This window comes from Drosophila persimilis, unplaced genomic scaffold, assembly GCF_003286085.1.
Source record: "Drosophila persimilis strain 14011-0111.01,24,50 unplaced genomic scaffold, DperRS2 tig00000431-arrow-pilon, whole genome shotgun sequence".
NCBI classification, from domain to species: domain Eukaryota; kingdom Metazoa; phylum Arthropoda; class Insecta; order Diptera; family Drosophilidae; genus Drosophila; species Drosophila persimilis.
Window position 1 is genome coordinate 4,777,694 of NW_020825312.1, and position 25,199 is coordinate 4,802,892.

At 40.6% G+C, this 25,199-nt stretch overlaps 4 protein-coding genes across 5 annotated transcripts; all 4 read right to left on the reverse strand.

Annotated features, from left to right (window-relative positions):
- Positions 1-240: 240 nt before the first annotated feature.
- On the reverse strand, positions 241-752 carry LOC6597084. Its single transcript, XM_002022223.2, has 2 exons — positions 683-752; positions 241-604 (listed from the first exon to the last, which is right to left on the reverse strand). The coding sequence occupies exon 2, from the start codon at positions 569-571 to the stop codon at positions 338-340; it is 234 nt and encodes a 77-aa protein (XP_002022259.1). The 5' UTR covers positions 572-604; positions 683-752; the 3' UTR covers positions 241-337.
- A 310-nt stretch (positions 753-1,062) lies between these two features.
- Positions 1,063-2,955, reverse strand: LOC6597083 (uridine and thymidine phosphorylase). Of its 2 annotated transcripts, XR_003408890.1 has the most exons (5): positions 2,864-2,955; positions 2,607-2,800; positions 1,861-2,541; positions 1,511-1,799; positions 1,063-1,423 (listed from the first exon to the last, which is right to left on the reverse strand). XR_003408890.1 is itself a non-coding variant. In XM_026989761.1 (4 exons), exons 1-4 carry the CDS (start codon positions 2,931-2,933, stop codon positions 1,656-1,658), a joined length of 1,089 nt encoding a protein of 362 aa, XP_026845562.1. In that variant the 5' UTR covers positions 2,934-2,955; the 3' UTR covers positions 1,465-1,655. The 2 variants fall into 2 exon arrangements, 1 of the variants encoding a protein (XP_026845562.1); XM_026989761.1 differs by lacking the exon at positions 1,063-1,423 and having other exon boundaries at positions 1,465-1,799.
- A 2,838-nt stretch (positions 2,956-5,793) lies between these two features.
- On the reverse strand, positions 5,794-6,259 carry LOC6597082. The gene is made up of 2 exons (XM_002022221.2): positions 6,236-6,259; positions 5,794-6,157 (listed from the first exon to the last, which is right to left on the reverse strand). The coding sequence occupies exon 2, from the start codon at positions 6,122-6,124 to the stop codon at positions 5,891-5,893; it is 234 nt and encodes a 77-aa protein (XP_002022257.1). The 5' UTR covers positions 6,125-6,157; positions 6,236-6,259; the 3' UTR covers positions 5,794-5,890.
- A 16,716-nt stretch (positions 6,260-22,975) lies between these two features.
- On the reverse strand, positions 22,976-24,331 carry LOC6597081 (uridine phosphorylase 1). Its single transcript, XM_026989544.1, has 4 exons — positions 24,242-24,331; positions 23,985-24,178; positions 23,239-23,919; positions 22,976-23,174 (listed from the first exon to the last, which is right to left on the reverse strand). The coding sequence occupies exons 1-4, from the start codon at positions 24,309-24,311 to the stop codon at positions 23,019-23,021; spliced, it is 1,101 nt and encodes a 366-aa protein (XP_026845345.1). The 5' UTR covers positions 24,312-24,331; the 3' UTR covers positions 22,976-23,018.
- Positions 24,332-25,199: the final 868 nt, after the last annotated feature.

The following is a 25,199-nucleotide window of genomic DNA, read 5'->3' on the forward strand; positions in this document are numbered from 1 at the left end:
ATAGTTTTGTTTTTTTTCCTCGAGGGATTTTTTATTCTTAAGCCTAATTTTGAACCCTAAACAAACAAACATGGAAGACAATTCTCGTAAGACTAATGGAAGACAATGATTATAGCTACTACCTAGGAAAAGTTAAAGCATTTGAAGATTTCTATGTACATATACTATATAGTACATTGTGAAAGCGACGTTTGATAGTGCTTTCGAGGCACAGAGGCAGGTCAGTCTTGTGCTCTCGTGATCACAGTTTGAGTTTAAAGCCGGCGTGCTCGTTTATCGACCATGCGAGCAAGTCCCATCACAGATGCTCAGAGGGATCGCCAATGTGGCCATAGCCTCAGTGGAGACAGATTTTGCTGGACTCCCATTGTTCGTTTAGCCAGTTCTGATGCTCCTCCTCGCTGTGGCACGTGTGACGGATCGCGCTGAGGTCCTTGCCCGCCTTCGAGTGGGTGAAGATCCGCCTGATGCTCTTTAGCAGCTTCTTCATGTTGGTGGCGGCGCCGGTGAGAGAGCTCTTCTCCGGCACACCAGAGCTGGAGTTGAAACGATGAGCTGCTTCGGTATACATGTTTCAGTTGAATGGAGAATTGGTGCCGATGATCTGCACAGATTGGGAACTGTAGTTCGAATGATACTCTGCCTCTGGCTGGGCATGCTTTTATACCCGATGGCGACTCACCCTCTACCTGCGCAACGCGAGGGATGGAGGAATGCGTCATCACTTCTGGATCGTTAGGTCTCATCTCCGGTCCTTCGGGCAGGTAGGCGAGTACAGTTTACCTGATCGATTGCATCGTAACGGATTTTCCGACGTGAAAATGTCTCTAGTGTGCCGATCTAGCAGGAGAATCTACTCGAAATTAATTGCAATTACTGAGGGCACTGTAAGTGCCACTCCTTACAACCTTTATTGATCCTTCAATAATATTTCAATTCGCGGGGGAAGAAGCCTTTGACAATTTTCACCAGCAAGCTTATCCACAGACTTACTAGTTTTCATGAATACTGAGAGTGAAGGAATTATTTTCAATTAAAACTTACTCAAACAGTTAAGGGATAGATTAGTTTTGTGGGGGATTTGTGTAACACCCAGACGGAAGCGTTTCCGACCCCCAAAGTATGTATATTCTTAATCAGCATCAAAAGTCGAGTGGATATAGCTATGTCTGTCCGTCCCGATGAGCGCCTAGATCTCAGATAAACAAGAGCTAGAGAAACCCAAGTTTGTACGCAGACTCCTGTGATATTACACGGTTGCAAGTGTATTTCAATGTCGCGTCCTCGTCCTTGTGGCTACCGGCTACCAGATTACCAAATCCTTATTATACCCAGAGTGAAGAAATCAATCTGCAGTGGCTAGGCAACCCCCTTCCACGCGCTTACTCATTCTCTCTCACTCTTCTTCGTGCAGTGTGCGTCCCTGGCGGAGAGAAGAGAGATAGCAGCAGTTTTTATTTTATTTTTACTGACTGTTAGACGCATTGTGATCGAAAGCGAATAAACGTACAGAATGCCTCTATCTAGATATAGTAACAGGTTTGGTCTTATTTTGGCAGAGAGCTGAATACTTGGAGAACTGAGAACTTCGACGTGCCATAGAAAGCCTCGGGCGTGCCGCGAAAGTACGTAAATAAATAATCCTTCGCTGAAATTCAGATCACCGATTCTCCTCCCACGCAGCGGGCAGGAACGTCTTTTACTTTCACTTCGTCCAGGAGTACTTTGCGAATGTATCGCGACACGAGCTCCCGAGGTCGCTTCTCCCACTCACTTACGGACTTCGGACATGCACGTATCTAATGTGAATCATCAAAGAATTATTTTTGAATGGTGTTAGTAAATGCCAGATTCACTTACCTGATCACCCTTTATACGATCGATGACGCTAACGCAGACGACGGCAGAGCGTATATTGGCCCTTTTTGTGAGAGCGGCAAAAGCGGTACTCTCCATATCGAAATTGACCACTCCGTTATCCTTCAGGCCCAAAAGATAGGCGATCTTCGAGTGACTCGTGTAGTCGCAGAAGGCACCATCGAGTCGGGACTGGCCTTCGTAGAAGTCGTCGGCGCAAATGGTCTTACCAATAATTGCCTCAAAGTCAACTTCGCAAGGATTCGCCAGTGATCGGAGTTCTTGGGCCAAACACTGGTCTAGTTTGCTGCAATGCTGCACGATTTTTCCCTGAACGATTACCTCATAACAGGGATTGAGCTTGCAGTCCAGTGCCTCCGAGCTGATGACCACGGTTCCGGGCTCTATTCCGATGCCGCCGCAGGTCCCAATTCTGATGAAGACGGGATTCTGACACTTTGCATAGTGCATCATCTTGATGAGCTCATGGAGCAGTATGGAAATCGACGGACACCCCATGCCATGAGTTACACACAGTACTGGGCCCACTTTGTAGAGCGCAAAGCGATGACCATCGGTCATATTCCTAAGAGTAGTTACCGGGCTCAGCTTCAGACGGAGGTCCTTCATAATCCTATAAGCAAATCTCTCCATGCGTCCAGGCGTACCACCCATGCAAACAAACTACGGATTCAGAGCACTCCACCGAAATGACCACCGAAGGATCACTTTGTCATTATTCGACTTACCCGCACATCGCCAAAGACCTTGGGGAAGTTCGTCGTGGCCGTGTCCATGCCCAGATGATAGAGAAAGTCAGGCTTGAAGCAAGGCAGGCAGGGATTGAGACCCTTTAGAGTGCTCTGATTTGGCGGCTTTTTGCACCCCATCTTCATGTGCCTGACCAGCCGCCCAAGCTGCTTGCCCTGTGACCTCACCGATTCTGTGGGATCTAACTGCTCGCTTACACTGCTTATTGTGATTGTATTAGTAGTGCGGTACTTGCCCTTCAACTGGCAAACGTCGCGGGTCAAGTCGCATGGCATTGCGCCTGCAGTTTTGCACTTTGCGGCCATTTTTATTTTCAAATATAAAATTTATTGCTGTATTTCCACAAATGAATTTTGAATAAACCAAATCGTATTACGTACTTCAATACTACTACTGACTCGTCAGAAAACAACTCACTTGTTTTGAGAAACGAGAGGGAGAGACAGAGAGATGTAGCGGAAAAACATGTAGTGGAAATAAATAAAATTTGTTTTTTATAATTCTAATAAAATAGGTCATTAGGTGGAGAGGGGACGAAGTGTAATAATTAAGATTAAGACATAACCAGCGATCTTTCTTTATCTCCATGTTTTTATACCCGATACTCAAAATGAGTATTGGGGTATATTAGATTTGTGGTAAAAGTGGATGTGTGTAACGTCCAGAAGGAATCGTTTCCGACCCCATAAAGTATATATATTCTTGATCAGCATCAATAGCCGAGTCGATTGAGCCATGTCTGTCTGTCCGTCTGTCCGTCTGTCCGTCCGTCCGTCTGTCCGTCCCCTTCAGCGCCTAATGCTCAAAGACTATAAGAGCTAGAGCAACGATGTTTTGGATCCAGACTTCTGTGATATGTCACTGCTACAAAAATATTTCAAAACTTTGCCCCGCCCACTTCCGCCCCCACAAAGAGCGAAAATCTGTGGCATCCACAATTTTAAAGATACGAGAAAACAAAAAACGCAGAATCGTAGAGAATGACCATATCTTTTAGACTGCAGAATCTGAATTGGATCGTATTACTATTATAGCCAGCATCAAGAAAACAATTTCATTTTTTCTCGCCCTGTCTCTCTCTAACACACAGGTAGCATAGGCGGCTTTGCTTAGAGTAAAACATTAGCGCCTAGATCTCAGAGACTATAAAAGCTAGAGCAACCAAATTTGGTATCCACACTCCTAATATATCAGACCGAGACGAGTTTGTTTCAAAATTTCGCCACACCCCCTTCCGCCCCCGCAAAGGATGCAAATCTGGGGATATTCACAAATCTCAAAGACTATTAACGCTAGAGTAACGAAATTTGGAATCCGCACTTCTCTTAGATCTCACTATAAAACGTGTATCTCAAAATTTCGCCCCACCCCCTTCCGCCCACACAAAGGACGAAAATCTGTTGCATCCACAATATTGCAGATTCGAGAAAACTAAAAACGGGGAATCATAGATAACGACCATATCTATCAGATTGCTGAATCTGGATCAGATCAGATAATTTTTGTAGCCAAAAGGAACAAATCAATTTGCAGTGGCTACGCAGCGCGTGACATCACGCTCAGACTGATTTTCTGTCTCTCTCGCACGCACTCTTTGTCGTGTCGTTTAATATTAGCGGCGTCTGCCGGAGGAAAGCCATACTGACTTAGTATCGGGTATAACTGTAGAGTTGCGGTGTCTGCAGCAACTCACAACGTTCCCCCTCGTTTTAAATTGATTTTTTTGTTAATACAAATCTTTTTTCGAATTTTAAATAGCGAAATTTTTAACTTTAATTATAAAATTTTATTGAAATTAGCTAGTTTTAATGTATTTTTTTTTTGTAATTTTTTTCTGTTAGACTAAATCTAAAACCCTGGAAAATCCTCTATTAGATTCGTATATTACCGAATGGACTCGCCCAGAAAATTACTTTTGCACCTCTTTTTGGCAGAGGGCCCTCTGTGCGTCGGCAAGAAGAGACCAATATCTACCATTTTTGAGACCCTTTCCCAAGAGTTTCAGTATTTTAGGTGGGTCTTGTTCTTCGACCTTACATAGATAATGCGATGGCGAGACAAAAATGGCGAAATCTCGTCTGAAGATATTGAGTTGCTTAGGCTCCGAAAACGTGACACCAGTGAAGCTCCAAGAGATTCGATCCACTAATTTTATAGCAATATCGAGACCAATAATTTCAATAAGGAGAACATATAGATAGTAAATGCAGAATATACTTCCAAAGCTTTAGACTGCATCAAAGTCGATCATCTTATCCCAGCCATCAAAAGAAAATATTTACTTGGAGTCTATTAAGGTTTAATAGTTTCAAAACCTCGAATCACGACTAAATCTATGATAAGAGTTCTTCTTAACGCAGCCACTGGTGTTTTTAAAACTTCGCTTATAATAATTACGGTCCCTGCTAAGTATTCATAACAGTCAGGGAGCTATATGCAGAAAATGAGCTATGCTTAAGTCTTCTATTTTGTACTTCGTTGACGCTTCCACCTTCTCAAAGGAAGCTTATAATATTTCATTCGCAGTGTTCGGGTATGGTAAGTAGAAATCTTTCGGTTTTATTGTTATTTACAGATTTTGTGATCCAGGATCACGGAGGTGACGAGGAGCTCGTCGCTAATTCATATGATTGCCGCCGAGCTGTTTATATGTCCGCAGTAGTTTGGCTGATCGCAGCTGCCGGGAACCGCAACTTAAAGGCCATCAGCAGTTAGAGACTGCGACTCCAGGTCCGTGGGTATCACAGCTCCATACGAGCAGCGTGACGATTTGGTAGAACATTTCCCGTGGGACTCTCCCCAGCTTTCGGTTGCTAAGTATCCATCGAACGATATAAGACCCAATGAGAATTTTAATCGCATTGACCTGAAGATCTGATGAGCTGCTAAAGTTTAAGAAATCAGTGAAATAACAAATACGAGCAGATAGTTTTGTTTTTTTTCCTCGAGGGATTTTTTATTCTTAATCCTAATTTTGAACCCTAAACAAACAAACATGGAAGACAATTCTCGTAAGACTAATGGAAGACAATGATTATAACTACTACTTAGGAAAAGTTAAAGCATTTGAAGATTTCTATATACATATACTATATAGTACAGTGTGAAAGCGACGTTTGATAGTGCTTTCGAGGCACAGAGGCAGGTCAGTCTTGTGCTCTCGTGATCACAGTTTGAGTTTAAAGCCGGCGTGCTCGTTTATCGACCATGCGAGCAAGTCCCATCACAGATGCTCAGAGGGATCGCCAATGTGGCCATAGCCTCAGTGGAGACAGATTTTGCTGGACTCCCATTGTTCGTTTAGCCAGTTCTGATGCTCCTCCTCGCTGTGGCACGTGTGACGGATCGCGCTGAGGTCCTTGCCCGCCTTCGAGTGGGTGAAGATCCGCCTGATGCTCTTTAGCAGCTTCTTCATGTTGGTGGCGGCGCCGGTGAGAGAGCTCTTCTCCGGCACACCAGAGCTGGAGTTGAAACGATGAGCTGCTTCGGTATACATGTTTCAGTTGAATGGAGAATTGGTGCCGATGATCTGCACAGATTGGGAACTGTAGTTCGAATGATACTGTGCCTCTGGCTGGGCATGCTTTTATACTCGATGGCGACTCACCCTCTACCTGCGCAACGCGAGGGATGGAGGAATGCGTCATCACTTCTGGATCGTTAGGTCTGATCTCCGGTCCTTCGGGCAGGTAGGCGAGTACAGTTCACCTGATCGATTGCATCGTAACGGATTTTCCGACGTGAAAATGTCTCTAGTGTGCCAATCGAGCAGGAGATTAATCTACTTGAAATTAATTGCAATTACTGAGGGCACTGTAAGTGCCACTCCTTACAACCTTTATTGATCCTTTAGTTGAAGCTACTTTGAAGCAGGTACATATATTAGCATTAGCTTAGCATTAACATAGGCCACATGAAACGAAGTTTCTTAAAAAAACACTTGCAGTGGGATAGGAACTAAATTTAAATTTAATTTAAAGGGTATGAGCTCGAAAATTCAATAAAACCAAGATAGTAATTAAATTCTCGAGGGAAGCAACCTTTGGCAATGCTTTTTAATATCGATTTTGAACAGAAGTATCCAAATAGCTTCGATGAATACAGATAGACGCCAAGGCGATTTTTCAATTTTGTCTTTCATTTAATAAAAAGTTTGAATATTTCTTGCCAAATTTTAAATTAGCGATTTTGAATTTTGAATCATTTTTATTTTTGTACCCAATATAAATTATTGAATAGTTTGTTGGCTTAATAGATTTGAATGCATTGAGTGCAGAAACTATAGCTGCAAATATTGAAGAATATATAAGTGAAATGGATGTTGATCCTCAGAAATGTGTTGAATTTGGTTTTGATGGATGTGCTGTAATGCCAGGTAAAGCTGGAGGCATTCAAACAAGGCCGAAAAGCCTATACTTTAAGCTTGCAAGTCAAGGACATTATAACAATTTTCCAAGAGCCAGCCATTCAAAGCTGTCCCAAACACACTCTTTTTGTGAAGGTCGTCGGAAAAGTATAGTTTAAAAACAATGTTTTTGCGTTGGAAAAACTAAGCGAAGAAGGAAATACTTCCACAATAAAAGCTGAGTTTTAATTATATAATTTCAAAATATTAAGTGCTGGAAATAAATGCAGAACGTTTTTGATACGTATATATTAATCTACTCCTGATGTGGTATTTCATGACACATTCATAGGATCCATGTTTCGATTAAAAGTACTACCTTCAAATATACTTGCCCTCTAAAATTGTAGTCAAATCATTGAGTATTCGACGTGTTCCACCACATTTCAGTTAAAGTAAGTGATAGTGCAGTGTTAGTGAGAGGTATATATGTTTGTGTATAGTTCTTTAGTATGGTATTGTTATAGAATTGGTGCAATCGCCCCTTGATGCATCCAGAATTTGGGTACGCCCTTGCTTTTAAATGTTCTTTCTCATCTTCTCAATATTAAAGCTACCTAGAACCGAGCACACTCAAGAATTTGATCATGTTTTATTCGGATACTCCCCACAGAGACAAAGTATCGAAATCGATTTGGTTGCGGTAACGAATAATCTACTCCCACACTCGAATAGTTTCTAATTAAGCAATTAAGTTCAAAGGTAATTAGGATTAACGTGAAAATTGCGATTTCCACCGTATCATTCGGAGGAGTAGTTTCGATTCACTCCGATATGTGCGTAACCAAAACTCTCCACATTCCGGGGCGAAACTTTGTTCGCTGTGAAATGAGCGTAAAACACCAAATAGTTCGTGTCGAACAGCTGAAACGAAATGGTAACAGGATGCCAAAAGGAAAAGGGCCAAAAAGTCAGCTCTCAATTGAATTGCAACGATTTGGAACCAATCGATTTGGTGCGATGCAACATAGGTTTATTTCTAAGAAATAAAACGAAAAATGAATAATTGTCAAATGTCAAATGGGTTTCGACGGTAAATACCGTGACGTGTCCCGAACAACAAGTACGGATCGCTCTCGCCCACACTGCAGAAGTGCGCAGTCCTGTTTTGTCCTCCACAAGGCTCGGCATGACTTTTGTCTGTCTGTGCGAGGGATGCACACTTGGACTAAACGGTGCATGTCCACAGATACCCGTGCACCCCGTCCACTGCTCAACGGATCCTTTTGCATCCTGGGCCAATTTGCAACGCTTGAACCGTCGTCCTATTCGAAATTGCGGGGCCGTATTTTCTTTACTTTTCCTTCTACAACATTTCTGTGTGTCTCTCCCATTGTTTCGGTTGCGAGGCAACTGAAACGTCAGTTACGTGTGCGATGAATAATTGTATTTTGGCGACTTTGTCGCCAACTGCCAGTCGAAATCAATTCGTTCCAAGCCGAAAGTAAAGTTAAGTTCTGCACAGAATAGGACTGTAACCAATATTGAAGCAAGCACGTACGGTGTGCAAATTAAAATTTCTACGCCAATCTAAATTTGTCCTCAAATACTTAGGAATTTCCTAACGAATCAATATTATTGGAACCGCCAGGTTCGTCAGTGAATCCGAAGATTTGTTTCAGTAAATAAAATAATAAAACTGGAAATAATAATCATGAGATCAATTTTTTAAATGCAATTAAAGTAAGCTGAATTTAGTCTATTTCAATTGGCATAAGTATGGATTAAAAATTCACAAATTATAATTTTGTGCTCCTGCTTGTTCTTTGTTTAGCAGGGGACCATCAAATCTGTAGAAAATTTGGTCGATAAGCAGCAAACAATCCTTTGGAATTATACGATACAATGGAGAGGGTAAATATTTTAATCCTGTGAGGTAGGTTCTGTCAGTCAGTTACGGACTCCTGGTAATAGTCAAATAAATGTTGACATTGAAGGTAGATTGGAGAAGTACAAAATAAAGTAAAAAATATAAATTTCTATTTTAGCAGGAAAATGTTAATGGGAAACATTAAATAAAAATAAAATTCCTTTCTAAAATCATAATGGTGGATTACTTGTTTGTGATAAAAAAAAAGATAGTTTAAATGAATATTGTAATAACGGGACGAGCTTAGGCTTAATAGTATATCCTAGCAGAATCTTGTGTTTATACTGATTCAGCTAGAACCGGAAAGACGCTTATAATCCCTTAAAGTTCGAGTAACTACCAACCACTTTGATCATGAAGTCTATCTCTTTCACTTTTCTTTTTGGGCGCTGATATGCAATGATTACATCTTACAAGTGGTGATGCAATTATTGCACCATCAAGTGGCCGGGTTGACACCAGCAGATGGCTGTTACGCGCGGATCCCAGAATTACGAGAAAGGTATATGAATACCACTAATTTAATAAGAGGAAGGGAATTAGTGGTGTATATAATATGGTAGAGAATATAATAATCCCTTATTATAAGACCGTAAACGGTTCATGCAAGGAATAATTCGATCTCAAAAGTGGAAGGGACAACGGTATCACACCAAGCAATTTTCTACGATAAAACCCAAACATCTATGTATGATTCGTTTTAATGACATCAATATGATATAGGGGTTTGATTTCAGCCACATTCTGAAAAAGTGCGAATAAATGCGTGTGTGTTAGCGCACAAAGTCTTTTTCGTGAACGTGATTTTCTTTAGCAGCTTATATAGCCATCCGATCCGAGCTATTCATAAATAATGCTACATACATATGTACATATATGCAAGCTTTTGCTGAAACATTTATATAACTGGAAGACAATTTTGAATATAAGACGGGAATCGATAAACTCGGCTTGTCATCCCGATCAGGAACATTTATGGGCGATACTGTCTCTTCTCTAGAATTTTAAACTTTGCAGATTCTTTCATGCTTTGCTCCTAAACCACAAAATTGAGGACAACAAATCTAAATCTAAATCTAAATTACAATCACCAATTAATATCTTGCTCGTGGATGCGAGCAAAATGAAGGCGAGGAAATTGAATTTCCTTACTGGATTACCTGGAACATTGGAAAACGAAAACAAACGCTGCCATGGATAGAAGAGCTCATTATTGAATATCAGCAGAGTGAAACGAATCCATTCGAGACAAGAGACTGCACACAGGACATAAATCGTATTAGAAAACCAATCAACCGTTTCAAATGGGATACATTTTTGTTCTTGGTCATGTTCTCGCTTCGGATATTTTTCTTTCGGGTCAAAGATTTTGGAGAAGCGTTGCAAATTGAGTTGGGATGCTGTTTGAATGCTGACCCGATCCATATGTGTAGGGGATGAAAAGGAGTGGGGAGTTAAATAGGGTGCACTAACTAAGAGTAGTTGCAGTGCTAGTTAGAAAGGCTCTAAATGTTGGAGTTCTATACCAAAAATCAATGTTGGTGGCCTCAAGTACACCCAATTTGTCGGCTATTTGAAAGCAAATTGAAGGTGTCTTTCTAACTATTTTGTAGCCTATCGAGAGAAGGAGAAAGAACCCATACAACAGGAGACAACACGTAGGCCTACCCACGAAGATCACAAAAGTGCCGATCGATGAGTAAAGACAGAGGCAGAGGCAGAGAAGCGAAGAGGAAACTGCTACTTTTCGCACAATGCTCTGGCGTATGAAAAGAGACACCTCCAAACTATTCCCTTGTCACTACAGTGCTATATACACGGCCTCTTCCTACAGCTCGGGCCTCTGTCAAACCGAGGCCTCCGTCACCTGGTGCGATTACCAGCTACAATGGCGAGCGGCTACGGCAGGATCAAAGCGGAAAATTCATTTGGCTTGGTGGTCTTGGTCTCGGTCCTGGTCTCGGTTTTGCTTTTGATCTTCGCAAAAGCGATCTTTTATATCGATCAACACGATTTTCACTTAGTTGCCCAGTTCATTAGACACATCATTGTATGGGCAACGGGAAGAAGGCTACAACAAATCCCTTAATTGTGTTAACAAGAACCTGCTTTAGATCGAGGGATTGCTCTCCCACTTATAGGGGACTTGAGATAAAACATAACCAAATAATGTTTAGTCCAAGTGGGAACTAATAACTTTTGATAGCAAAATATTTACATATGTACAAATAAGTACATATTTATAAGCATTTCCACCGAGACCAGCAAGTTGAATTTTAATATAAACGTACGAGTATTTCTATACATTATTAACTAAGTTGATTGAAAGTATACTAGTTTAAACAATTAACATAACATTCTGTTAACTTTGATGTAAAAACAGAAACAGTTACCTTTTTTCAGGATTTTTTGGTATTTGTAGTCATGTTTTCCATTAATCTTCTCTCCTATAAGAAAGATGATTATTGATAAAAGTTCATCCACAATACCTTTCTTACATATTAAACTATCTAACAAATCAAAACGGTTCAACCACGTCTAACGGTATATTTTAAGCTGTTTTTAACCGAGGAAATTGATGTCCTATTGGTCTTTCACAATTATCTTGAAAACGAAATAGTGCCTTAGCACCAATTATAGGGCTCATAAGAGTTCTAAGCTAGAAAGATGTGATTTTCGCGCCCAACAATTCAAATGCAGGCACATAGGCAATGTTTCAATATATTGTAGCTAATTGAAAAAATTATTTTGATTTTACCCAAAAATGTTTTATAATATTGTTTAAATGCATGTTTAGCACTATCACACTGGACATGTCTAGACATAGAAAACTTTTCAATCTAAGTAAATATCGAACCATTTCTTGGAACCTTTCTAGGGTTCGAAGCTCGGACTTCAAGCAAAGCTCTCTGTGCCATCACCAATACTCGTGCATTCCACTCCTGTCCAAAGTTCGCCTTTGGACTGTATGTAGAAGAAACTTAACGGTTTCTCTATTCACTGATTTGGCGCCATAATACCACTTTGTTCAATTGATCTTACAGGAAGCTGTCTTTTCTTTACGTACAAAACTTTAGTCATGTACACCAAGCCAGGATCAACGTTTCCGTATTGACCGTCATTTTCTCTACATTAAATGTTCTGGGCTAGTTTTGTCCCTTATTTTAAACTGGTACTCAAAAATATTGGGTACTCAAAACTATAATCCAGAAGGAAGCTTTTCCCACCCCCTAAAGTATATATATAATCTTGATCATCAAAATCAATCCTATAGAGACTCTTTTGATATCCAAATATAACGAGGGGGAACGTTGAGAGTTGCTGCGGAGACCGCAACTCAACAGTTATAACCGATACTTAGTCAGTATGGCTCTCCTCCGGCAGACGACGCGAATATTAAACGACACGACAAAGAGTGCGTGCGAGAGAGACAGAAAATCAGTCTGAGCGTGACGTCAGGCGCTGCATAGCCACTGCAAATAGATTTGTTGCTTTTGGCGACAAAAATAATCCGAACTAATCCAGATTCCGCAAGCGGATAGATATGGTCATTCTCTATGATTGTGCGTTCTTAGTTTTCTCGAATCTGCAATATTATGGATGCAACAGATTTTCGTCCTTTGTGGGGCGGAAGGGGGTGGGGCGAAATTTTGAGATATACGTTTTATAGTGAGATCTAACAGAAGTGCGGATACCAAATTTAACTACTCTAGCCTTAATAGTCTCTGAGATTTGTGGATGCCCCAGATTTTCGCCCTTTGCGGGGGCGGAAGGCGATGTGTCGAAATTTGGAGACCAAACGGTCATGGTGCGATATCAGAGGAGTGTGGATACCAAATTTGATTGCTCTGGCTCTTATAGGTTCTGAGATCCTTGAACTCACATTTTGCAATTGGCAAAACCGACCATGAAACCTGTGTGTTAGAGAGAGACAGAGCGCGAAAGATTGAAATTGTTTTCTTGATTCTGGCTATAATAATTATACGATCTGGTTCTGATTTTCGCCCTTTGTGGAGGCGGAAGTGGGCGGCGGAAAGTTTTGAAATGTTCTTGTAACAGTGACATATCACAGAATTCCGTATATAAAATGTCGTTGCACTAGCTCTTATAGTCTTTGAGCACTAGGCGCTAATAGGGACGGACAGACAGACAAGGCTCTATCGACTCGGCTATTGATGCTGATCAAGAATATAAATACTTTATGGGGTCGGAAACGATTCCTTCATCCATTTTCACCACAAATCTAATATACCCCAATACTCACTTTGAGTATCGGGTATAAAAGGAGCACAAAGGGCATAAATCTGCGGCATCTACAATTTTAAAGATATGAGAAAACCAAAAAAGCTGAATCCAAGAATAAGCATGTGCAGTAACTAAGAGTAGTTGCAGTGCTAGTTAGAATGGCTCTATATGATTGAAATTTTTACAAAAATCTAATTTGGTCCCAAGTATACCTAGATCCAATCTGGCCTAGATAGCTGGATAGCTGGAATGAACAAACAAATTTCCCCTGTGAAATCTCATAGCTATTCTCCTAGCTGTAGTTATCTCGCTTCCCTCTGCCAGAGGCGCACACTGCACGAGGAAGAGAGAGACGGAGTGCGTGGTAGGTGCTTCGTAGCCACGGCAAATAGATTCGTTCCTTCTGTCTACAATCTGGTAGATATGGTTCAGTTTGATATCACTGGAGTCGGACCGACGGACGGAAGGACAGACAGACATGGCTATATCGACTCGGCTATTGATGCTGGTTAAGAATATATATACTTCATGGGGTTGGAAACGCTTCCTTCTTTCTGTTATACACATCCACTATTGGCCTACCAGATCTCTAAGCTCCTGAAATACCGGGCAAAAAAGAAAACGTTACAGTTAAAAACTCTGTTTTGTTTTCGATATTAAAACCAAATGGATTGACGGAGGATATATGTATCTTCCATAAGAGCGCTCGGCTTGACAGCAATTTCAGTTACATATGTGTATGATATATGGGACCACTATATAATAAACTAGAAATAGCTGCAATAGGAACTTAACGGCAGGAGATGGGCACTTTTCAACATGTCATCCAACACAATTCGGTTATTTCGATTGCCACCAGATTGCTATAGAATACAAATGCATTGATCCTTTGGATAGACTGTATGTACAGTGCCACAAAAACCTTTCTAGGTGGAAAAGAATCTGCACAATGTACCCTAGAAATTGACTTGAAATTTATGATCTTCCATTATACGACTATTAACAATAATTTGCTTTTACCAGGAATCCACAGATGACTTTAGCGTAGGCACTCAAATGATCAGCTCTCCAAAAGAAGGGAGTACGAATGTATTATATTTTTTGATAATTGGTAAACTATTGTTTGCTGCTTAGAGACCAAAATTGGTTTTAAAGGACTGCTCATTGTCCCCATTAAACGAGTAATTGAAGGTGGAAAGCAGAGAAGTGAACAACAGAGGGAACAGAACAATTAATTGCCTAGAAAATGCCGTGGATTTCGAAACAAAATGGTGGAGGATCCGTTGAGCCTGCGGAGACATTGTCCATCGATGGATGCATTCTGGAATAGCTAGATGCATGGCCAACAGCAAGTAGAAACATGTTCGAAGCATGTCAGGCAGACCCAGAGGACAACACAATGAGTATGGACAATAAATGTATGTATAATTGAAAGTAGAATTCATTGAATGGGCCAGAATCGGAGACACATTCGTTGCGCATGTGCAGATATACACAGCATTGTCTGCGGGTCTACGAGTGCTGAATGAGTGTTGCCTCTCGACAAACAATACTTTCTCACTCTATGTCGAGTGTGAATGCCAGCATAGGTCCTGTTCAAGAAGAATGCCATTTCCATTGATAGGCACTCGTGCGTAGCTCCGCAGGACCTCAACTTCTACCTCAGCTCTTCCATTCAGGCCATCATTTATGACCAGCGCAGAGAAATTGTCCCGCATTGATGGACTCAAATTGGTCACAAATGTACGCAAACACGGCGATTGCATTTTACATGCCAATTCAACTCGAGTAAAGAACCGAAGGCAAGAATGGCATTCAATGAACGCCCTCAAAGGAGAGCCAGGATGTTCTGGCATAGCCTTGAAAAATTTGTGTGAGTTTCGGACAAGGCCAATAAAAAGAAGATGCGTTGCTAATACAATTTACATGCAATTGTTATACATCTGGGCAACCGGAAGCCGATCTTAGTCTTAAAGCCTGATTGTAAAAATAACTATTCCTTTTCAGTTTTCCCTATGCCGGTCCATTGTTATGTAGCACTTTACTTTTACTGTAATTATAAAATACGGTTTTATACTGAACCCAGTCGGACTTACTGTGAATCCACTCACGATATTCACGATTGTCTCCCCAAATGAATCGGTTGATCTGCTTCTTTCGTTTTTATTGGTCTGACACTTTTACTACATCTATAAACAATGTATTTGCCTTTCCAAAACACCCTAAAAGTAACCTGAAACTTTGAGTATAACTCAAATCCACCTTATTACGATCAAAACATGTTCCTTTATGTAAATTTCTCAAACAGCTAGAATAAGAACTGATTTTCGAAGATAGTTTGGAATTGGTTCGCGACTACGACACCCATAGCTGATTAGTGATTAGCTGACAGTGATTCATTATGTTTGAAAAATATATTTTATATGGCCATCGGAAAAAAAAGTGCAGCGATGGCTGAAACTATTGGCACATCCCATTTTAAATGGATTTAATTCAGTATTCATTTAATTTACATGAGATTAATCCTCATGTGAAAGATTTGATAAAATATGTGGGTCAAATCAAAAGATCATCAGATAAAGTTAAAGTTACTTTATTCAAAAAGTCACTGAGTTAACAAGGAGCCCTCGTCTTTGACCACCTATTGAGTGACCTGTTATTACTATTTTATTCCTAAATTCAGTGCGGCCACGATTTGCCATTAAATCCCTCCGATTCTATTAAATCCAATGGTTTTCTAGTATGAACTGAGCAATTTTGTTTTAAGAATACAACAGATCCGGCTTTTTGCGAAGGCACTGCACAGTCTTTTAAAGTATATTTTACTTATGAGCATATTTTCGCCATTAAGCCATTAAAGAGCATGATCGCCAAAGATGATTTTTATAATTTTCGAGCTACTAAAATTTAGAAACGATGAAATTGCCAAAATAATATGTAAATTAATAACCATAAATTAAACATTTTAATACCCATAGAGATTTATGCTAGAAATTAATTTCATTGATTGATATTCAGTCACCAATTATTGTTTTATTTGTCCCAATAAACAGTTCGTCATAGATTTTCCAATGTTTCTTCTGTAGATCATTTGCCAAAACCAAAGCTTAAAGCATAAGCCTAATTAATATTAGACTCAATCTTAAAACCAAGAACTTAAAATTCTTTATCGATATCTGCCGATTTCTTCAACCATAAGTCTACAGTTATGCTGCAGAAGCAGAAGTAAATAAATTTTATAAGTGATCTGGTTTAAGTGTGCAATTCTATGACCATTTGCGAAAGTAAACCTTAGTAACTGTACACTATATATTCGCTGCACGCTGTATCTGTATCTTCATAATTGTGGATGCATCCCGCCATTTGATCTGGGCAAAGGAGCGCCCAATGGAGATCCGTATTCCAGGATATAGCAATTGCGATTAATGTATATATTTAATGACCTTTTTCAGTTAAACCGAGATATTAATTCAACTAAAAATGCTGCATTTTTAAATATCTCCCAAGAATTGTGCGAGGAACATTCAGACGCTGGCCACCGGACAGCCCACACATACAGATGCTGTGCTTGATGTTGATCACAAATACATATGTATACACATTTTATGGTTGGAAAATTCTATTCTCTTTACAAGTACATTACACACATCGTGACTTTGACAAAACGGACCCGCACTCAGACTCCGTCCCATCAAGTGCATAAGAGGGGATCTAATGAGCTCTCTGTAAATAGAAGCGTCTTGGGTAAATAGAAGTTTTCTTTGCACTTGTACGGCAAATATTGACAAAGGACAAAGCAAACGCACTTGGAACGCTCCGTGGAACTAGACAAACAATAGAAACAGCAATATTTTATATTTTCGGGACGCAGGCAAACGATAGCAAGTGTCCGCTAAGTCGATAAGAACAATATTTGATATTTGTAGTTAGTTGTTCAAACATTTTCTTCATTTTTGGCGGCTTCGTCTCGGGACAATCATTTCAGCGACGGTAGACAAGGGGATATTTATTGAAAAAATACCTATTCATGAAATTTGAGACAGGAACAGAGACAGGGTTCCATTGTTGGCCTTATCAATCGCAATAGATCTTGGACTGCTGTGAAATGAGAGGAAAATATTTTGTAAACCAAGTACGAAAACAAAGTAAATCCCAGCTAGTTGAGCTGCTCTCCTTATCTGCATCTCTGCTGGCACAAAGTGCCCAGCCATAATCCCAGATCCGAGTGCTGCACATCTAGATTGCACATGACAGATAGACACTTATCCCTAGCGTTCTCGGGGAACAATGAGCCGAGCAGAACGAATGCCAGTGATTAAGATATTTTTGGTCCACTTCCACCAGAGATAGCCACGTCGATTAGTATCTGTATCTGCTGTCAAGTAGCCAGACGTTCATATCTGTGCCAAAACCCAGACAGCCTGCTAATTGACTGTCTCAGATAGTAATTGTAACCAAAAATTGGTAAACCAGATTCCCCTATCACCAGATCATGTGTGAACTTTAGTTACACATACTCGTAGTAGATATTATCAATCAGCAGAGCGAGATTGGATTGTTGGCGAATTTTACTCTAATGGGCTAGTCACTTCCATGGTTCAATTATTTGTGCCTTGTTCTGAGGCGAGTTTAATGAACATCTGCGATAAGAGCATTCATTCCCATATGATTCTTATGGAACAATGAAGCCCAGAGAAAGCCAATGTCATGGCCATCTGAAGGTGGATTTGCTACTGGAGATAAATACTGATGGTTATTGCTGGATAAATAAGTTGTACAAGAAATCCTCAGCCAATTAGCAACCCAAAATTTGAATCACGCAATTATGTGTGTTCGATTTCGACGAAATGAAACTGAAAACAATATCAGAAAGAGTATTGACGCTTTTGATGGCAGTGCACTATGGCCAAAATGCCCGATTATTTGGCAATTTTAAAGCTAGAGTTTTCAGATTTTGTATTCCTTTTTAAAGTAACTTTTGCCTTTATGTTAGAATAGCTGCATATATAGGGATTTTATGTGTATAAATTGGTTTCTTTCGAAGACCGGTAAAAACCGGCACAATTGAGTAAATTTTGCATTCAATCAGTCGACTTTAATATTATTTTGAATTCATTTTGAGTTTCTTCTTATCTAATCGTATCTATTACCTTATGCCAAACAAAATCAGGAAATGGGCCATAGCGTAGCGGATAATAAACAAAATCGTTGAATCTTTGGAATGGCTTCCTTGCGCAACCCTAATCTGATGGGTTTTAACGAAGATGCATCGTACAAAGCTTGTACAAAGGTGGGGAGAGAAATGCTTAGAAAGTTATATCATATAGCAAAAAAAATAAAATAAAATGATCCCAAACTTCTTATTAAATTCAGTCCTGAGGTAGCCTTGGCGATTAATGTATGTATTTCGGCGATTTACCAAAAATGCATACAAGGTTGTGAAATGGAAAACTATATCTTACAACGCAAATATTTTTCCAAGCTACGATTTATTGAGAAACGCAAAAGTAAAGTGCTCAAACCCGAAAGATTTGCATGCTCTTCTCTTTAAATCTGATCCTTTAAATTCAAATTCGTCTTCAAGGCTTTCCGAAGAAAATATATTGTTGGATAAAGAAGTTCAAGATTATTATTAGATGTCAACTTTGAAGAATATAGTTCAGATATTTGCATTTTAATAAATTTAAAGTTACATACATAAGTTACACTGGTAAACTATCTTTGGAATGGTATTTCAAAATCTTTAAATATTTGGAAGGATCGGAACTATTGTATCTATTTGATATAGTTGACCGATTCTATTGAAATTTTGTACAGTTATCCGGTAATTAACAATCATGTTAAACTAAAAATTTCATATAAATATCTTTTAAATTACGCTTGTTATTAATTGATGAGACCTAGATTATCTAATATAATCTGGGGACCAAGCAACAGGAAAAAAAACCAAAGTCAACGGAAACAAAATATTTAATAGTTAGTTAATAGTTAATAATGGTTTTTGGATTACAATTTTAAAAGATGGAGCCCGAAATATGAAAGGTCTGCGACTTTTTCCATTCATAATATTTCCATCTTGTTTCATGTCCCAAAACGAAACTATTTAAGTCGGTGAAGTACACATATGTACATATATGCGAATTCCGATTAAATCACAAGAATTCAATTCCCTATGATACTAGATTAGATGGAATCGCCAGTAAGCAGATTGAAAGATACTCTCCTTGTTTGAACTCAATTGCTACTAGAGAAGGCAAGTATCTCGTACGGACATTGTGCACTTTGAGCCCATATAGACATCAACAATGCCGTGGAGGTGGAAGACGATACCAACAAAAGAGCTAATCACCGATGGCAAGAAGCCTCCAACTCCCACACACACATGTATGCATATGTATATGCGACTGTGTCAGTCTTTGTTTACCTACATGTCGCCTCCCGAACGCCTAGAGGCCAGAACGGAAGAATTAAGAAAAGAAGAAGTCGCTCCCTCACACACAAACCCAAACCCGAACCCAAACCCAAATCCGACCCGACTACCGTGGCAAGCCAACATAGCGGTTGACCATGGAAACCCAACCCACATACACACATATGCACAATGGATGGGCCTCGCATGCATTCCAATTCCATTTCCAATTCTATTCCTAGTCCTATTGATCCGCTCTTTTGTCACTGACAGTTATAGATATATGTACGAGTAGGAGTAGGAGTACGAGTATGTATGGGTTGTTTGTGTTGAGCGAGTTTCAAAGAAACAGGAAGCATAATCCTACAATAACATTTTTACGCACTGAGCTCCTTTTAAGTAATCTTTACGTATGAAATTTGTTATCAATGGCACTCCATCTAAAGGGATTGTCCGTCGTCCGCATGTGGATGTGTTTTTTTAGGCAAAATTGAAATAACACAGCCGATATGCGAGTATTCAACAAATTCCCGATAATATCCCTAGATAAGGTCCTAGGGAAGGAGTAATTTACCAAGGATTAAGCATTGTTTAGGCATGCAAAATGGCTGCGATTATCTTCGGCATATATGTAGAATCCATAGATAAGTTTAGAGGAAATATGTTTTGAAAGAAAATAACTACAGCCATAGAGATCATGCGGGGGACCATATTTCATCCATCTGTTGAAGAAAGGATCGCAAAAAGATCACAGATCAGTCTGCAATAGCCAAGATTCCAAGACTCAAAGTAGTCTGCTCCCTCTCAACATTCTGCCAATACATCTTCCAACATAGCTATTAAACTATGCGTATCATTCGATTCTCCCAGCATCCAACAGATTTTTGAACTATAAACGTAAATCATTCTCATATTATAGGGTCAAATAGCATCTTCGCCCACCTGTTGAATAAAAATGCACTCCTTAGTGACATTCGACAGTTTAGGTCCTGCGAAAACGACGGAAAACGAAACTATTCACCATATACTTACGTATAGATGTGTATGTATGTATACCTATAGATTATTCTCATTTTATTTGTCAATCCGTGATGAGACATCATTGTCCTATCAGATTCCCCTTAGTACTTGCCCGTTGTTGTTTCGTGGATCTAGCTCTTATGATTCCATGAGACCTAAGCGCTCATCAGGACAGACAGACGCACAAACACACAGTCATTTCTGTATATTTACATGCTCTATGGGTTCAGAAAAGCTTCCTTTTGGCTTTATAGCTCATGGGTCGAATTGGACATGGAATGAATCCTTGGAATGAAAAAGACCTAGAAACTGACTAGGAGAAATGGGACGACACATACAATATTGTGCAAAACAGGGACGCCCAATAATTGTATTCTTGATGAAGAAAAAAGAGATTTAATGGACCAACATAAAGCCTCCTAAATAAGATTGGAAACAGTGGAGAACGAAATCGATTTCTTCTTCCCCACTTTACTTACTTCGAAGAACCCAAATAATAATGTTAATAGAGAAATATAGGAACATACCAATTTATGGATAGCGCTTACTGCTCAATCATAGAGGAAATCGACCACCAAAAAAAAAAGGACAAGAGATGCAACAAATTGACACTTTGATGGGGATATAGATACACGCAGCTATAGATTCGAAAGACAAAACATTTAAAAAAGAACAACAGCCATCCAGGGCAGCATGGGTATACATGCAGTTAGACATATGTATATATATATATATGGATATGGTTAAAAGAAAAGTCATGCAAAATACAAACAATAGGGCCAGAGAATCCCCCTAAGGCGGTCGCATTGTTTGGCCCGCTTTTGAAAATATTTGTAAACACGTTTTTGGGAAATTGGCCGTGTTTGCCAGGACTGTTCATTGTTGGGCCGGAGGAAGGTTGGAGGAAGGTTTGGCCAACATCACAGTGCCCAGTGAGACGTCATGGAGTTTCACGTGTTGTCACCAGCCACCAACCGCCAGGCTTATTAATAGCCCCGACAACAGAGCTGAATGCTGACTGCCTGGATGCTCAGCCCCTGCAGTAGAAACTGTTGAAACGTGATCTGGGCTCGGATGGGACCCAGGCGGGGGTAAGGGTAATCCGCTGTCTCGACTCTGGGTAGGGCAGGGCAGGGTAGGGCTCTGTGTCTAGCGTCTGATCCCGGGACACCGACACCGACAGAGACACAGATACTGACGCACAAAAGTGTGCCTTTTAACGAGCTCTAATTTGGTGCTGGACCATTTCGAATAGACAGCGAGAGGGAGCGAACGGCGAGCAGAAAAAAAGGTTTCTATTCTTCACAACTTATTTCCAAAGAATAACAAGAAATAATGATCGGTTGTCTACTCGACCGAATCCCAATCCAAATGCGAATCCAGGACTCAGCCACAGCCCAGAGCCATGTTTACACAATGCCAGTCAAACAAAGTTCTATTTGTTCCATTTTGCGTGTCTCCCCTCCCCTTCCCTCCCCTCCTCTCCTCTGCGACAGACAGATCCCTAACGTGATAATCTTTTAAATTGCTCAAATTTTCCCTGTGACTCGACCTATTGCTCTCTCTCTACTCTATTATTTCGTATTTCGCTTTTGGGAAATTGGAAAATGAGATCTTGTCGCTTATGTTATTTGGTATTTTGACAAAACAAAGAGCAAATTTGAAGCATTTTATGTCTGATGTGTGTTTTGTGTGCTACCTCGAGTTGTTGGCCAGAAATGCGCGGCTTGCCAGGCCACGGCCTTTGTCCTCGCATGTCTACTGTTCTGCAAGAGAAACGATTCTCCTTTGCTCGCATCTTAAGAGAACGATTTCGTTCAGCGTAGCGTAATCTTTAGGCTGATTTCATGTTCATATGAGGTTTACAGGGGCTTTTGTTTGCTACAATAGCCATTTAGGTGGGTGCTCGACAAGGATTGATTCCATATTTCAATCCTAACGAGAGACAATAAAGACATTGGCCTCGGACATTGAAGCTTTTACCCTCTGCAACTATTGTGATCCGATTTCGATCCTTCTTATCTTAGCAATACCGTATGATATAGTCATCAAAAAAATACTTGCACAAATATATGCAAATATACTCGGATCTGATGGGATTTATTTGGATGTGTGTAACGTCCATATATATCCAAACATATATATTCTTTATCAGCAACAATTCGCCGAGTCGATATAGCTATGTCCGTTTGTCCGCCCGTCCGTTCTGATGAGAGCCTAGACCTCGAAGACTAAAGGAACTAAATAGATCACATTTTGTATCCAACCTGTGATATCATACCATGAAGTGAAGATGTGAGAAAACCGAAAGGGAAGAAGCGTAGACAATGCCCATATAGGTTTTGTTTTTATTTTGGCAGAGAACTCAGAACTTGGATGTGCCATAGATAGCCTCGGGATTGCCAGAGAAAGTATGTAAATAAATAATCCTTCGCCGCAATTCAGATCTCCGATTCTCCTCCCACGCAGCGGGCAGGAACGTCTTTCACTTTTTTGGCTTCGTTGACTTCGTCCAGGAGTACTTTGCGAATGTATCGCGACACGAGCTCCTGAGGGCGCTTCTCCCACACACTAAGGGATTTCGGACATGCACGTATCTAATGTGAATCATCAGAGAATTAATTTTGAATGGGAGGAGTTGTTGATGTCAGATTCACTTACCTGATCACCGTTCATACGATCGATGACGCTAACGCAGACGACGGCAGAGCGTATATTGGCCCGCTTTGTGAGAGCGGCAAAGGCGGTACTCTCCATATCGAAATTGACCACTCCGTTACCCTTCAGGCCGAGAAGATAGGCGGTCTTCGAGTGACTCGTGTAGTCGCAGAAGGCACCATCGAGGCGCGACTGGCCTTCATAGAAGTCGTCGGCGCAAATGGTCTTACCAACAACTGTCTCAAAGTCAACTTCGCAAGGATTCGCCAGTGATTGGAGTTCTTGGGCCAAACACTGGTCTAGTTTGCTGCAATGCTGCACGATTTTGCCCTGAACGATTACCTCATAACAGGGATTGAGCTTGCAGTCCAGTGCCTCCGAGCTGATGACCACGGTTCCGGGCTCTATTCCGATGCCGCCGCAGGTCCCAATTCTGATGAAGACGGGATTCTGACACTTTGCATAGTGCATCATCTTGATGAGCTCATGGAGCAGTATAGATATCGACGGACACCCCATGCCATGACTGACACACAGCACTGGGCCCACTTTGTAGAGCGCAAAGCGATGACCATCGGCCATATTCCTAAGTGTAGTGACCGGGCTCAGCTTCAGACGGAGGTCCTTCATAATCCTGTAAGCAAATCTCTCCATACGTCCAGGCGTACCACCCATGCAAACAAACTACGGATTCAGAGCACTCCACCGAAATGACCACCGAAGGATCACTTTGTCATTATTCGACTTACCCGCACATCGCCAAAGACCTTGGGGAAGTTCGTCGTGGCCGTGTCCATGCCCAGATGATAGAGAAAGTCAGGCTTGAAGCAAGGCAGGCAGGGATTGAGACCCTTTAGAGTGCTCTGATTTGGCGGCTTTTTGCACCCCATCTTCATGTGCCTGACCAGCCGCCCAAGCTGCTTGCCCTGTGACCTCACCGATTCTGTGGGATCTAACTGCTCGCTTACAGTGCTTATTGTGATTGTATTAGTAGTGCGGTACTTGCCCTTCAACTGGCAAACGTCGCGGGTCAAGTCGCATGGCATTGCGCCTGCAGTGTTGCACTTTGCTGCCATTTTTATTTTCAAATATACAATTTATTGCTATATTTCCACAAATGAATTTTGAATAAACCAAATCGTATTACGTACTTCAATACTTACTATTACTGACTCGTCAGCAAAATACTAACTTGTTTTTGGTAACGTAAGGGAGAGACGTTGAGATGTAGCGTAAAAATGGAAACAAATAAAATCGCGATTATTCATAATATTAAATATGTATATATGTACTGACTGGGTGCAGCTATAGAAGTAGTAGTGCTGCGGCTCTCAGCGTTCTTGCTCATTTTTTGAGTGTCGTTGAACTACTTTTTTATCAAAATATCGATGTCCAAGCCTGAGTCCATTATGACATAGATGGATCCCTTAAGATTGTATTTTATTATTACCATCGATAAGAAATCAAAAAGGGAACAATTAAATAGGATTCAGCAACGGCATCTCTTTGTTATTCCCAAAGTCCCGAGTCACTTCCTATCGATCGCCCGGCTCATTAGTAAATTGTTCGACTAAGAGGCTTGTTCGGAAAGATGCTCGTAAGTATACATGCTCAACACATCAAATGATGTTTTAGGACTCACTAGAAAACACTTTTTCAGCGGAACACAGGGAGAAGTATAGAGAGGAGTTTTGGCTCCGCCCTTCTATCCCTTAGCCAAGATAGTCAGGATCCAAGGGCCACCAAAGTCAGAGGGAAAACAGTGTTAACAATTTACACCAAAAAGTCTCCCATCAATCTTTTAACAATATCGGTTGTAGATGATTGTTGGGTTGCACTCCCAAAACGCCCCAGAAAAAATGCCCAACATTTTACCCGTACCCGGGCACAATGTACCAGAACGCCCCCGAAAAGCAAGAGGACCGCAGAGAAAAGATTCGAAAATCCAAAATCAATAAAATGCA

Bases quoted from the DNA above. Each gene is read 5' to 3' on its own strand.
- LOC6597084 (XM_002022223.2), bottom strand. From the start codon at position 571: ATGTATACCGAAGCAGCTCATCGTTTCAACTCCAGCTCTGGTGTGCCG.
- LOC6597083 (XM_026989761.1), bottom strand. From the start codon at position 2,933: ATGGCCGCAAAGTGCAAAACTGCAGGCGCAATGCCATGCGACTTGACC. The intron at 2,542-2,606 runs GTAAGTCGAATA...CTGAATCCGTAG, and splicing joins AGGTCTTTGGCGATGTGCGG to TTTGTTTGCATGGGTGGTAC. The intron at 1,800-1,860 runs GTAAGTGAATCT...GATTCACATTAG, and splicing joins ATCGTATAAAGGGTGATCAG to ATACGTGCATGTCCGAAGTC.
- LOC6597082 (XM_002022221.2), bottom strand. From the start codon at position 6,124: ATGTATACCGAAGCAGCTCATCGTTTCAACTCCAGCTCTGGTGTGCCG.
- LOC6597081 (XM_026989544.1), bottom strand. From the start codon at position 24,311: ATGGCAGCAAAGTGCAACACTGCAGGCGCAATGCCATGCGACTTGACC. The intron at 23,920-23,984 runs GTAAGTCGAATA...CTGAATCCGTAG, and splicing joins AGGTCTTTGGCGATGTGCGG to TTTGTTTGCATGGGTGGTAC. The intron at 23,175-23,238 runs GTAAGTGAATCT...GATTCACATTAG, and splicing joins ATCGTATGAACGGTGATCAG to ATACGTGCATGTCCGAAATC.